Below are 12,667 nucleotides of genomic sequence, written 5' to 3'. Positions count from 1 at the left end.
TTGCGAAAGGTTGAAATTCTGTGTGTGTGTGTGTGTGTGTGTGTGTGTGTGTGTGTGTGTGTGTGTGTTTGTGTGTTTTATTCATTGTGCCTATCTACCGGCACTTTCCCGCTTGGTAAGTCTTGGAATCTTTGTTTTTAATATATATATATATATATATATATATATATATATATATATATATATATATATATATATATATATATATATATATACAAGTTATTAAAAGGTACTCGACTCAATTCTACACTACAGACCACCTACATACAATGTCTGACTTTTTTTAAGGTGAAGTGTGTCTGCTGACTGGACACTGTCAAACTAGGAGTTATCTTTGCCACAGTATTTAAAAATTAAATTATCGAAAAAGTAGTTATGAAACTGATTTAGGACTTAAAATTCAGTACTGTTTATGTAAAGCTGTCGGCCATGTAAAGTCTTTGATAATGTGGAGAATAAGAAATTTCTCTTTTTTATTTTCAGCTTATTTTCAAGACAACAGTATTTTGACAGTCAGGGAATGTTCATCTCACTGGTATTTTCAGTACCAATTCTTCTAAACTGCATGATAATGGTGGTAAGTACAGTTGGCATATGTAACAGTCTGTCATTACTTAAAAACCAGTAATTGTTCCATAAATTGTGGCATATATGATTCATTTATGTTTCTTAACTGATATAAATAATTGTTATTGCTTAATTATAATAGTTTAATTTATATTCAGTAGCATTGATGTACAAAAGGTACTCACCTAACATCCACTGAAAGAATATTGGTTGAAGCGGTGTCAATCAGAACTGTAGTATTTCATTAAGTGTGAACTTTTACACTCAATAACCAGAAACTCAAAAAAACTATTTATCACATACTTCTTCAGTTACAGCTTGTGGGCTGTGATGTCATTGTCGGTGTATAAAACTATTTCCCTTGAAACAGTAATTTGTCACGAATGGAAAGAAATGTGCTGAGGAACATCAACACAGATATCATCATAATTTTTCTTACCACTGACAAAGGTAATGCCACTGTTGGGGTCAAGAGTAAAAGATTACCGTAAGATGATGGCTCTTTTGGATCCAACTACTTATAGAAAGCTTTGGTAAGATCTACAACCAAAGTTCTGAGCATTTCCAATCAATTAATAATGGCATTTCCTTTTTCTTTGGGCAGTATGAAACAAACCTGCAAGGCAGAAGTGTATCTGCTTAAATTGTATGGCTTACAAAAGTACATAAACCAGAGATAGCTAGCCCCATTGCTACAACCTTATGTTGGTAGAACTGACAGTTATATTGAAAACTCAGTGCATATAATTAAAAAAACTGAAAGGTGTGAATATGAGCCCGAGTTATATTTGTGTCAGCTTTGATATTGTGACCTTATTTATGATGCTTTCTGTGAACAAAGGCATTTCATATGTAACGGATACTTTTCTGACCAATATAGTAGCTTTATTTAGACATTCCTTCAGGGAAGTCGTTGTCCTGCGTAGGCCATTTTTAGTTTTGAAATAAATACTTTATTTCATAATTTTACACTGTTAGCTAATTTTGCCCCTTCAGCATTCTCAAGCTACATAACACAGATGTAAATTCTGTCTGTAAGATAATAAAATGCAACCCTTGTGCAGGTCTTTGTCATTGTGCCAGTGTCAGCCCCACAGAATCTGTTGGTTCACTTGTAAAACTGCACATGATGTGGCCAATGTCTAAGAATGAAATTAACAAGATTACATCATAAAATTGTTGGCCAAGTATGGTTTGAAACAATCTTTAAACCTATCAAGGCAAGGAAAGAACACTTAAGAATGGCAAAAGATGTATGGTGTCCAGACACTACTGGTGTATAAAATTCCATTGAGTTCTGAGTGCAAATGTACACTGAAACCAGTAAAAGAAGGGGCAACACCCAATTAGTCGAACAAAACACAAAATGCCACCTAGAACAAACTGACTTCTTGGCCGTAACAAAATAATACTTTATTATGAGAAGGAAAGTTGCAACTCACCATATAGCGGAGGTGCTGAGTCGCAGATAGGCACAACAAAATGACTCTCACAATTAGAGCTTTCGGCCATTAAGGCCTTTGTCAACAATATACAACAGACACACACACACACACACACACACACACACACACACACTCACGCAAAAGCAACTCTCACACACGACTGTAGACTCTGGCAACTGAAACCACAACACCAGTACATGATGGGAGTGGCGACGGTGCGAGTGATGAGCAGCCTGGGGTGGAGAGCAGGAGGGATAGTATGGTGGGCGGTGATGGACAGTGAAGTGCTGCAGGTTAGACAGCTGTCAGGAGAGAGGGGGGCGGGGGGGAGTAGCAGGAAAGGAGAGAAACAAAAAGACTGTGTTTGGTGCTGGAATACGGCTTTTCTCCTGTTCCGCTACTTCCCCTCCCCACATCTCCCCTGCCATCTGTCTAGCCTGCAACACTTCACTGTCTGCCACCCTCACCATACTATCCCTCCCTAGCTTCCTCCCCCCCCCCCTCCCCCCCACCCCCACCCAGTCGCCACTTCCATCATGCACTGGTGATGATTATGCTGCTGCTTGCAGTGTGGTTTCAGTTGTCTGAGATTGCAGGTGTGTGTGTGTGTGTGTGTGTGTGTGTGTGTGTGTGTGTGTGTGTGTGTGTGTAAAGTATAGAGGGGCCATAGAGATTAACAATTGCCGTAATAATTTTAATAGAAAAAAAGAGGGAGTTAACTTAAATAAGTATGGACATTGATTTTGCACCAACAGATTGATGACAGGTTACTTTTAATTGTGAATAGTGATCCCAGCCAAAGATAATCACACATTTAGCATCACATGACAAATGGTGGTACCCTCTATGCATCCCTATAAATTTAGTGCCTCTCAAGCCCTTTGTGCAATTGCCATTTTACATCTAAAGATTTCACCCACAGTTGGAGACCAAAGTCAGGTAGAAGTAAACACTAGCCATGAAATCTGTGCTCTATTATTATCCTAATACATTTGTCATTAATGGTGCCTCAGTAGCTATTTAAAAATTTAAAAGAATCCTCTTACCCTCTTTGTATGTATAATTTATAATGTTTTGCTCTACTGCCTGCTCAGAAGATTCACAGAAAACTGCATCTCTGTTATAAAAATAATTATGCTTACAGGCGCACTGGTTGTACCAATCTAGCCAGTTGATGACAAAACTAAAAACTGCGCAGCTGCGGAGAGAGATTCGAGCTTCGAAGGAACAAAGGAATGGGGCACACAAAGCTCTGAAGGAAGACTGAACCCGTCCCTATTACTAAGTACATTTTAAAGCATGAACTAGTCAGAGTCCTCTATAAATGTTACATACTGAATGACTGGTTACTGTAACTAATGTGGCATAATTTGTGGTGAACTCTCTTGGAGGTTGCAGTGTGAATGGTACCATATCATTGTACTTAATATCATTGATTTCTTACTGGTTAATGTATGGTCTAATAACCTTGAATTGCTGAGAAATATGATAATGATTCCCTGTAGATTTTAATTTGGCTTGAAATTTCTGAAACGTCTCAAATCAGCAGTTAGCTAGATTCACCATTAAGCTAGCTGTGATACTGCATGGTGCCTGAAAAAAGTATGAGACATAGGTCTGGTAAGAGTTATTTATATTACATCACATTTTATATAATGCTTCTCAGCACTTCATGTGACACACACAACCGGTGTACATACTCTGAGGCTTCCATTAGAAGTACAAAGTCTGATATGTACAGCTGTACAGATTGTTTTAATAGTGTTTGAGCTTAACATAATTTTGTGTTTAGATAAAGATGAGCACTTGAGGCTGCAATAATGGAACTGTGAATGGATGTGTGTTGTAACAGATGTCTGTTTCATAACTCAGAGATGAATGAATTAATTAATTATAACTACCTTCAGAAATAGCGTGCATTTTTTCTTTGATATAACAAGTAAACCATCCAAGCTCCCTCCTATAGTTTTACCTGTCCCAGGTCCTTATTATCCAAGAGATTTGTACAGTGAATTGTGTAGTAGTGATGTTTATATTAGTTCTGGTAAAATCTGTGATGTAGATCCTAGATAAGTGATTTGTTGTAAATTCCGAGGTGATAGAATGACTGGCTAGCAGAGATGGAATTCCACATTTTAAGATAGAAAAAAGTATGAGTCTCCTCTTGCCTTCTTAACAGGTGGGTCCATCTCATCTTAAAGTCTGAGTGAACTTCCCCTCCTTTGCAACACCCTATTTCCTCTCTGGAAAAGGAACTAACTGTTGTGAAAGTTAGAAAAGATCTTTTTTTCTTCTTTTATATGCATGTATCGGCAGTGCTTGGAATTTTACCTCTTGAAGGTAAGTTCTGGCTAGTCATACTGCCTCTTTGTAATTTTAGTTTTTGCAATTAGGTTTTCCTTTTGATGCAAGTAACTGATATGTTGAACATTAAAATTAAAATATAAATTAGCTACAAGGGGAGGAGAAAGGTTACCTAATATCCACACTTGATAAGCAGGGTGATTCAAAAAGAAAGAACAGATGTCAAATGTTTATTACAGTCAAACTGTAAAAAATAGAAACACATTGTGCATGTCATTGGATAGAGTAAAATTCAAAGTTATGACACAGCAGCACTGTTGTTCGTTTGTAGCAACATTGCAACTACACCACAAGAGAAATAATTTTGTGTGTTTGAATCTCGAAATCAAGCCATTGTTTGAGTGCAAAGCACATTCTGCAATTCATTCAGCAAGAAGCTGCCTCTGTACACACAGATTTATGATTGGCATATAACATATTCTTAGAAACTGGTTGTGTATGCAAAGGAAAAAGCACTGGTTGGCCATGCATGTGTGATGAAAATGTCGAGCATTCACATGGTGTTCTCAGAAGTCCACAAGACATGCAGGCCAGGAACTTCATCTTCCTCAAACAACGATGTGGCATGTTCTGAAATGACAACTACCTATGAAGCCTTACAAGTTGTAGCTACTGCAGCAGTTGTATCCCAATGACCATAACAGAAGGTGCGAATTTTGCATTTCAGTTCTCCAGGGTATGCCAGAGAACTCTTTTTTCCAAATGACTCATCTTTTTGGATAATGGACATTTCATGTGTTGGATGAAGTAAACTGCTATAACGTAAGAATTTGGAGGGTCACAAAATTCTGGGTCACTATCAGATATGAAAGAGACCACAGAAACTGAATGTGTTTTGTTCCGTTTCTGTTCACAAAGTTTGTGAACCTATCATTTCTGCAGAGGAAACTATGACAGGAATGTCATACCTGAATATGCTGAAAAATTTGTTGTTTCCTCAACTTCATAAAAATTCCAGTGATTTCATTTTTAGGCATGGCAGTGCCCTGCCCCAATTTTACCTTGAAGTACAACATTATCTTAACAATACCATCCTGCAATGTTGGATTGGAATAGTTGGACAGCAAGTTCTTGTTCATTGCATTTGGCCTCTCACATTAGAAGACCTCACACTTTGCAGTCTTGTTTTGTGGGGATACATTAAAGATAATCTTTGCCTTGCCTATGTCAGCTAGTTGTTAAAGATCTGTTGTTGAATCTGTTGATTCAGTAAACAGTGACCTGTTGATTCGTGTATGGAATGAAGTGGACTACCATTTCAATGTTTCTCGAGCAACATATTAAGCTCGTATTGAGTGTATGGTAGAGTGTGTATATGAACGTAAAGCTTTTAACCTTCCTCTATCCATGACATGCGCAATAAGTTTCTATCTGTCATAGTTTGTCTGTAATAAACCACAGAAATCTTTTCTTTCTTTTTGAATCACCCTGTATAATGCTTATAGAATTACGGTTTTATTATGTTGTCATTCTTGAACCTCGTTCTTAATCACAGCAACATCCATGATAACGTTTTGTTTTTCATAAATATAAATAGACTTTAGGCAGAAGGATGTAAGTGACTTGTACCCCACATCCCTCACACCTTCTCGTCAATCATTTTGCTAATATGGACAGAAACAAGAATACCTACCTATAACTGTATGTGTGAATGTATACAGCATATGTGTGAACTTTATAGCACAATGTGTTTCACATGTTCATGGTGTTATTGTTGTATTTACTGTTTTTGAAACCCAGTAAATTCCAGCCACTGGGATATGTGATATCATTATTATGCCAGATGGCTGTTCAGTGTGGTTCAAGACTTGCTAGATTACTGAGAACATTTGCTGTACAGTAGTTTTACTTAAGTATTCTTCGGTATTTTAAGTGAATTGAAAGTGCTCAGAATTAATGAAGTGACTTGGAAAATGGTCTCCATTTGCAGAAATAGTACTGACATTTCATCTACATCTACATGGATACTCTGCAAATCTCATTTAAGTGCCTGGCAGAGGCTTCATCGAACCACCTTCACAATTCTCTATTATTCCAATCTCGTGTAGCGCGTGGAAAGAATGAACACCTATATCTTTCCGTACAAGCTCTGATTTTCCTTATTTTATCGTGGTGATTGTTCCGCCCTATGTAGGTCAGTGTCAACAAAATATTTTCGCAATTGGAGGAGAAAGTTAGTGATTGGAATTTTGTGAGAAGATTCCGTCACAACGAAAAACGCCTTTCTTTTAATGATTTCCAGCCCAAATCCTGTATCATTTCTGTGACACTCTCTCCCATATTTCACGATAATACAAAACATGCTGCCTTTCTTTGAACTGTTTCGATGTACTTGTAATCCCTGACACAGTACTCGTTAAAACCTGTGCTATGGTAAGTGAGCGGGATTCACCTTATGAGAAAGGATTTTTGCATAGATATCAACCGCGTGTACCTGAATGGTGGCAAATCAGACTTACATCCACTCTGTAATAACAATGATACGTCAAGTAAGTTCGAAATAAAATCACGCGCCAAGATGGATCAAAAGCAAACCAGAAGATGCTACCAATGTAACAATAATACGGTCGCCAGCCTAATTAGGCATTCACTGAGTTTCTTCCCTGTACAAGTTGGTATATATTCATGCAAAACAACAAGTTGTAACAGTGCATAATATAGTAGAATTTTAGAACCAGAAAATCTATTGAACTGATAGTTTCACGTTCTGTACTGATATGGAAAATCATGAATACATAACACTACACTATAATGTTTACTACAAAACTTTATACGGTCTATTAATCTGATTAAAATCGGGCATAGGTTACCCTAGAAATTGTACTTTTATGCCACACAAACAAAACGTCAATTTTGGTAAAGATAAAACACTGATAAATTTTGACTTTTATATTGACTTTAACTTTTGCTGGTCAAACCAATTTAGAACACTTCAGAATTCAAATGAATGAAGGGGGGACCCTGAAACTGTTATGATCGCTGTATTTAAAAAAAAAATTACTGAATTTATTATTTATTCAAGATTTCCAGTATATAAGTTACTACTCTTTTCGTCTTATTTACTGCTAATTTAAATGCCTTTAAATCTGTCTCGAAATAATAAACTTCATTACTATATCAATACTAAAGTTATCTTTTGACTTTGTTATACCTTCGCTATTCATTTATTGGTTCATTAACACAAAACATTTCGTTAAACACCATTCTAATATAGATAGTTCTGCAAATAATTAATTTTAACACAATTTTTAATTTTCATTTCGGGACACTCGGATTGCACAACATTTGGAAAGGGCCCTGTCTAGGTTAGTTGTGAGGATAATTGAATGATGGAAAAAATTCTGGAGTGCCTTTGGAATTTTGCCATGCTATGTGGGCATTGGAACGGCATAGTGCGCATTTTCCCGCACTTGCCTGCCATCCACCTTTTACCACTCCCTAGCAGACTGGGTATTCACCCGAGGTTTTGCATTCTACATATCCTAACACATTGACTACGCATGGACCAGACGCACAGTTATAATTTCAAACATCTTACAACAGTTCCAACATTTGTCACATTTCAATTCTATTACAATATTACTTGGCATTTGACATAAACATTAATATTCACATTGAAACTTATTTACAGTTTTCTTAACATATGGCATGAAACAAAAAGAAATGAAATCAGAACATCAATTACACAAGTTTATCGTAAAATCAGATGAAAAGAATTACTTACATGTACAATAGTACAGAGTCGTTGTTGTTACATACTCTGTCAGTCCTGTCTGGTAAGGATCCCACACCGCGTAGCAGTATTCTAAAAGAGGACGGACAAGTGTAGTGTAGGCAGACTCCTTAGTAGGTCTGTTACACTTTCTAAGTGTCCTGCCAATAAAACACAGCCTTTGGTTAGCCTTCCCCACAACATTTTCTACGTGTTGTTTCCAATTTAAGTTGTTCGTAATTGTAATTCCTGGGTATTTAGTTGAATTTACGGCTTTTAGATTAGACTGATTTATCGTGTAACCAAAGTTTAATGAGTTCCTTTTAGCACTCATGTGGATGACCTCACACTTTTCATTATTTTGGATCAACTGCCACTTTTCGCACCATTCAAATTTATTTTTTCTAAATCGTTTTGCAGTTTTGTTTGATCTTCTAATGACTTTACTAGTCGATAAACAACAGTGTCATCTGCAAACAACCGAAGACGGCTGCTCAGATTGTCTCCCGAATCATTTACATAATAAGGAACAGCAAAGGGCCTATAACATTACCTTGGGGAACGCCTGAAATCACTTCTGTTTTACTCGATGACTTTACGTCAATTACTACGAACTGTGACCTCTCTGAGGAAATCGTAAATCCAGTCACATAACTGAGATGATATTCCATAAGCACGCAATTTCACTATGAGCCACTTGTGTGGTACAGTGTCAAAAGCCTTCCAGAAATCCAGGAATATGGAATCGATCTGAAATCCCTTGTCAATAGCACTCAGCACTTCATGTGAGTAAGGAGCTAGCTGTGTTTCACAAGAACGATATTTTCTAAACCCATGTTGACTGTGTGTCAATAGACCATTCCCTGACTGTGTGTTAATAGACCATTTCCTTCGAGGTAATTCATGATGCTCAAACACAATATATGTTCTAAAATCCTGCTGCATATCGACATTTCTTGAATCTTGGCGTGACCTGTGCAACTTTCCAGTCTTTGGGTACAGATCTTTCATTGAGTGAACGGTTGTATATGATTGTTAAGTATGGAGCTAATGCATCAGCATACTCCGAAAGGAACCTAATTGGTATACAGCCTGTACCAGGGGACTTGCTTTTATTAAGTGATTTGAGTTGCTTCACTACTCCGAAGATATTTACTTCTATGTTACTCATGTCGGCAGCTGTTCTCGATTCAAATGCTGGAATATTTACTTCGTCTTCCTTTGTAATGGCATTTCGGAAGGCTGTGTTTAGTAAATCTGCTTTGGCAGCACTGTCTTTGATAGTAACTCCATTGCTATTGTGCAGAGAAGGCATTGATTGTTTCTTGCCGCTAACATACTTCACATATGACCAGAATCTCTTTGGATTTTCTGCCAGGTTTTGAGACAAAGTTTTGTTGTGGTAACTGTTATAGGCATCTTGCATTGAACTCCGTGCCAAATTTCGAGCTTCTGTAAAGGATCACCAATCTTGGAGATTTTGTGTCTGTTTAAATTTGGCATGTTTGTTTCGTTGTTTATGCAAGTGTCCTAACCCGTTTTGTGTACGGCAAAGTCAGTTCCAAAGGTTGTGTTTTATGGCTAATGTTTCTGTTACCCATGTGGGGACCAGCATGTCCTTGAATTTATCTTCTGTGAACTAACATTCTGAACCCAGTCCATGTTAATATGAATTGTTTTAATGTGCTTGGACATAGATTTATTTCTGTACTATATTCAAGCTCAGTTCCACAATTACCTGAGACCTTATCTTCCGTTCTAACAATTCTGATGCAGATCTGACACACAAATAGGTGTGCACTTCTGATAATTGAAGAAACAACTACATATTGAAACAAGGATTTGCACTAATAGGAACGATTTAAAGAATGCAGTAGATGCTCAGAGTATATCTTTGCCTTCCTACACAATGAAAAAATTAAAAATTAAGCACAATAAGCCAACAAAGGAAAGAAATATTAAGTTTTGAGGGAAAACTAGAGATAAAAATGAACAATAAAACAGTAAAAATTGAAGGTAATATATAGGGTGAATCACCTAAAACTTGGCAACACTTGTATTGTGGAAATGGAAAGTTGCATTAATGCGTGGTTTTCACAGAATGGCTTGGTAATCAGAGGCTTGAATTGTTAGCCAATCAACAGATTGGAATACTACTTAGAAAGTGAATTTTTTGTGCAAACATGTACTTTTTAAATGTAACTATGCCTATTGACATTAACAGACTAAATGTAGGATAAATTAAAATGTCATTGGTGTTTGCTGCAGGATTCTAGTGTGAGTCGTTTACGAGATATTGTATTTTGAAAAGTTCCCACATCAACACTTACACAGTACATACTAAAGAACAACACAAGAACGTACATTAGTTATGTGGATTCTGACCCGTAAAGAGACAATTGACCATCACAGATTGTGTTCAAAATGACCACTGCCAGCAGAAATACTTGCTTCCAGTTGGGCCTGGAGTGATTTCTGCAAACATGCTAGCATTTCAGTGGAGATTTTCAAGCAGGCTGCAGTAATACATCATTGCATATCATCAGGTGTAGTTTGGTATGTCATTGTAGACAGCATCGTTCAGCTTTCCCCGCAGAAAAAGTCTACAGGCATCAAATCCAGGGAATGGGCCAACCAAAGTATGGGTCCTCTGTGTCCAATACAGGGATCTGGAAACAATCCAAGAAGACAGGCTGTGTAGTACTTTGTACACCGTAGGCTGAACAGACATCATGTTAGTACCATAGGTTCCTCCTGGAGGAACATCTTCTAGCATCCATGGAAGATGATATGTTAGGAAGCTGTGAAAATTGTACACATTCAGTGTTCCGTCTATGAAAAACTGGCCTTTGAGCTGATGGTTCACTATCCCACACCACACGTTTCCACTCCATGGACACTAAAGTTCCACCTGATGAAGCCAACAGATATTGTCAGCAGACCAATAGTGCATGTTTTGGCAGTTTACCTGACCATGATTGGTGAATGTAGCTTCATCACTAAATAAGAAACATGATACATCAGATTGCCATATACAGAAGTTAACACGATTTTCGTAATCATTTCCATGCCATTCTTGACAGAGGGAGATGTGATATAGATGCAGCCTGTGTCAATAGAGAATGTGTAGAACACTTGCCTGACTTATGCCCCTTCCTTGTGCAATTGTGTCACTTGTTTCCTTCTGTTAAATTGTCAAGATGTTACAGTACCATTTTCACATAAGTGTTTAAAGAGGATGACAAATAATTGCCAAGATGCTCAGATGTTACACTATCACTTTCACATAAGTGGTTGAAGAGGTTGATAAATAATTGCCAAGATGGTTGACATCTGTTAGGACATCTTGCTACATACACCCTACAAGAACGAACTGCATTCTTCATACACTCACCATACAACATAAGCACGTCAGCTTTTTGTACATTGGTAAATCCCATAGTCCACTCATGACCTACTGACCAGCAAGTTGCAGTGCACTCAAAGAACACAGAAGCACACTATAAGCAAACATAATGACATCATTCCTAGCAACTACACAGGTTGGGTGGCACAAACAAGAGTTGGTGTGGGAACTTTTCAAAATACAATATCTTGTAAACAACTTGCACTAAACTCCTGCAACAAACATCACTTACATTCTGACCCACCCTACTTAAATTTGTTAATGTACCATTTAAAAATTCGTGTGTTTGCACAAAAATAAACTTTCTAAGTATTATTAGAATCAGTTTACTGGCTAAAAATATGAGCCCCTGACTACCAACCCATTCTACGAAAACCACACATCAATAGCACTTTCCGTTTCCACAATATTTGCAGTGCAAGTGTTAGGTGATTCACCCTGTATACTTCTGGTAGTGGAAAACAAGGGCAAGAGGACCGAAGCAAGGAATTGAATTAATGTAGATCTAAGTATCAAGAACAATTTATGGCCTCTGAAAGGGAAGTAATTTCTTGAGAATTTGGGAATGTGCAATTCACAGATTCGGATGAAAAAGGATGGATCATGGAGACACCTTAGGCAAGTGAAGGATAAACGTTTAGGTATTACAGATAGAATGAAAATTGCTACATGGGATGTAAGAGGCATTGTAAACAAAGAAACAAGAGGTAGACCGTAAAATAAGAGTGAATTTATCACATCAGGTGTGATGTGTATCAAATTGATATACAGGGTGACTTCCCTGACAGTCCATGTGCATCAAATTGATACTTATTCCAGGCCATTATGTGTAATTCATATAAACAACTACATTGAATTCAGATGAATGTACCTGATGTCTCACCTATGGGTCATCAGGTGTGTTTTCTGCTGTGTTTTGGTAGATATTCCCAATTTCCTTTCAGCAACTTGTAGCTGGATTCAGCCCAAACAAAGCATGCTCACACCTGAAAAAGGCTTTGGCTTTGTACATAACCTTGGATGATTCAGGTCTGGCAACCAACGCGGTAATATAAGTATATCAAAGCAAATGGTTTGCTAATGAGTGTGAAGTTGATCTGTAAACTACTCCATGGAGCAAAATTTGGCACTAAAATTTTAATCAGATGTCATTTAAACTTGTACCTTTATGTC

The 12,667-nt window shown here is 37.3% G+C and overlaps 1 protein-coding gene across 1 annotated transcript in view; it reads left to right on the top strand.

Annotated features, from left to right (window-relative positions):
- LOC126335427 (transmembrane protein 18) overlaps positions 1 to 3,924 on the top strand; it is a 39,445-nt gene extending 35,521 nt beyond the window's left edge. The window contains exons 4-5 of the mRNA XM_049998705.1: positions 484 to 577; positions 3,157 to 3,924. Coding sequence (XP_049854662.1) covers positions 484 to 577; positions 3,157 to 3,279 — 217 coding nt within the window. The 3' untranslated portion in view covers positions 3,280 to 3,924. The remainder of the gene's footprint in view (positions 1 to 483; positions 578 to 3,156) is intronic.
- Positions 3,925 to 12,667: the final 8,743 nt, after the last annotated feature.

This window comes from Schistocerca gregaria, chromosome 2 (genome assembly GCF_023897955.1).
Source record: "Schistocerca gregaria isolate iqSchGreg1 chromosome 2, iqSchGreg1.2, whole genome shotgun sequence".
In the NCBI taxonomy this organism is placed as follows: domain Eukaryota; kingdom Metazoa; phylum Arthropoda; class Insecta; order Orthoptera; family Acrididae; genus Schistocerca; species Schistocerca gregaria.
Note: the sequence above shows the minus strand (reverse complement) of the source record. Positions and strands in the feature narration are given on the sequence as shown.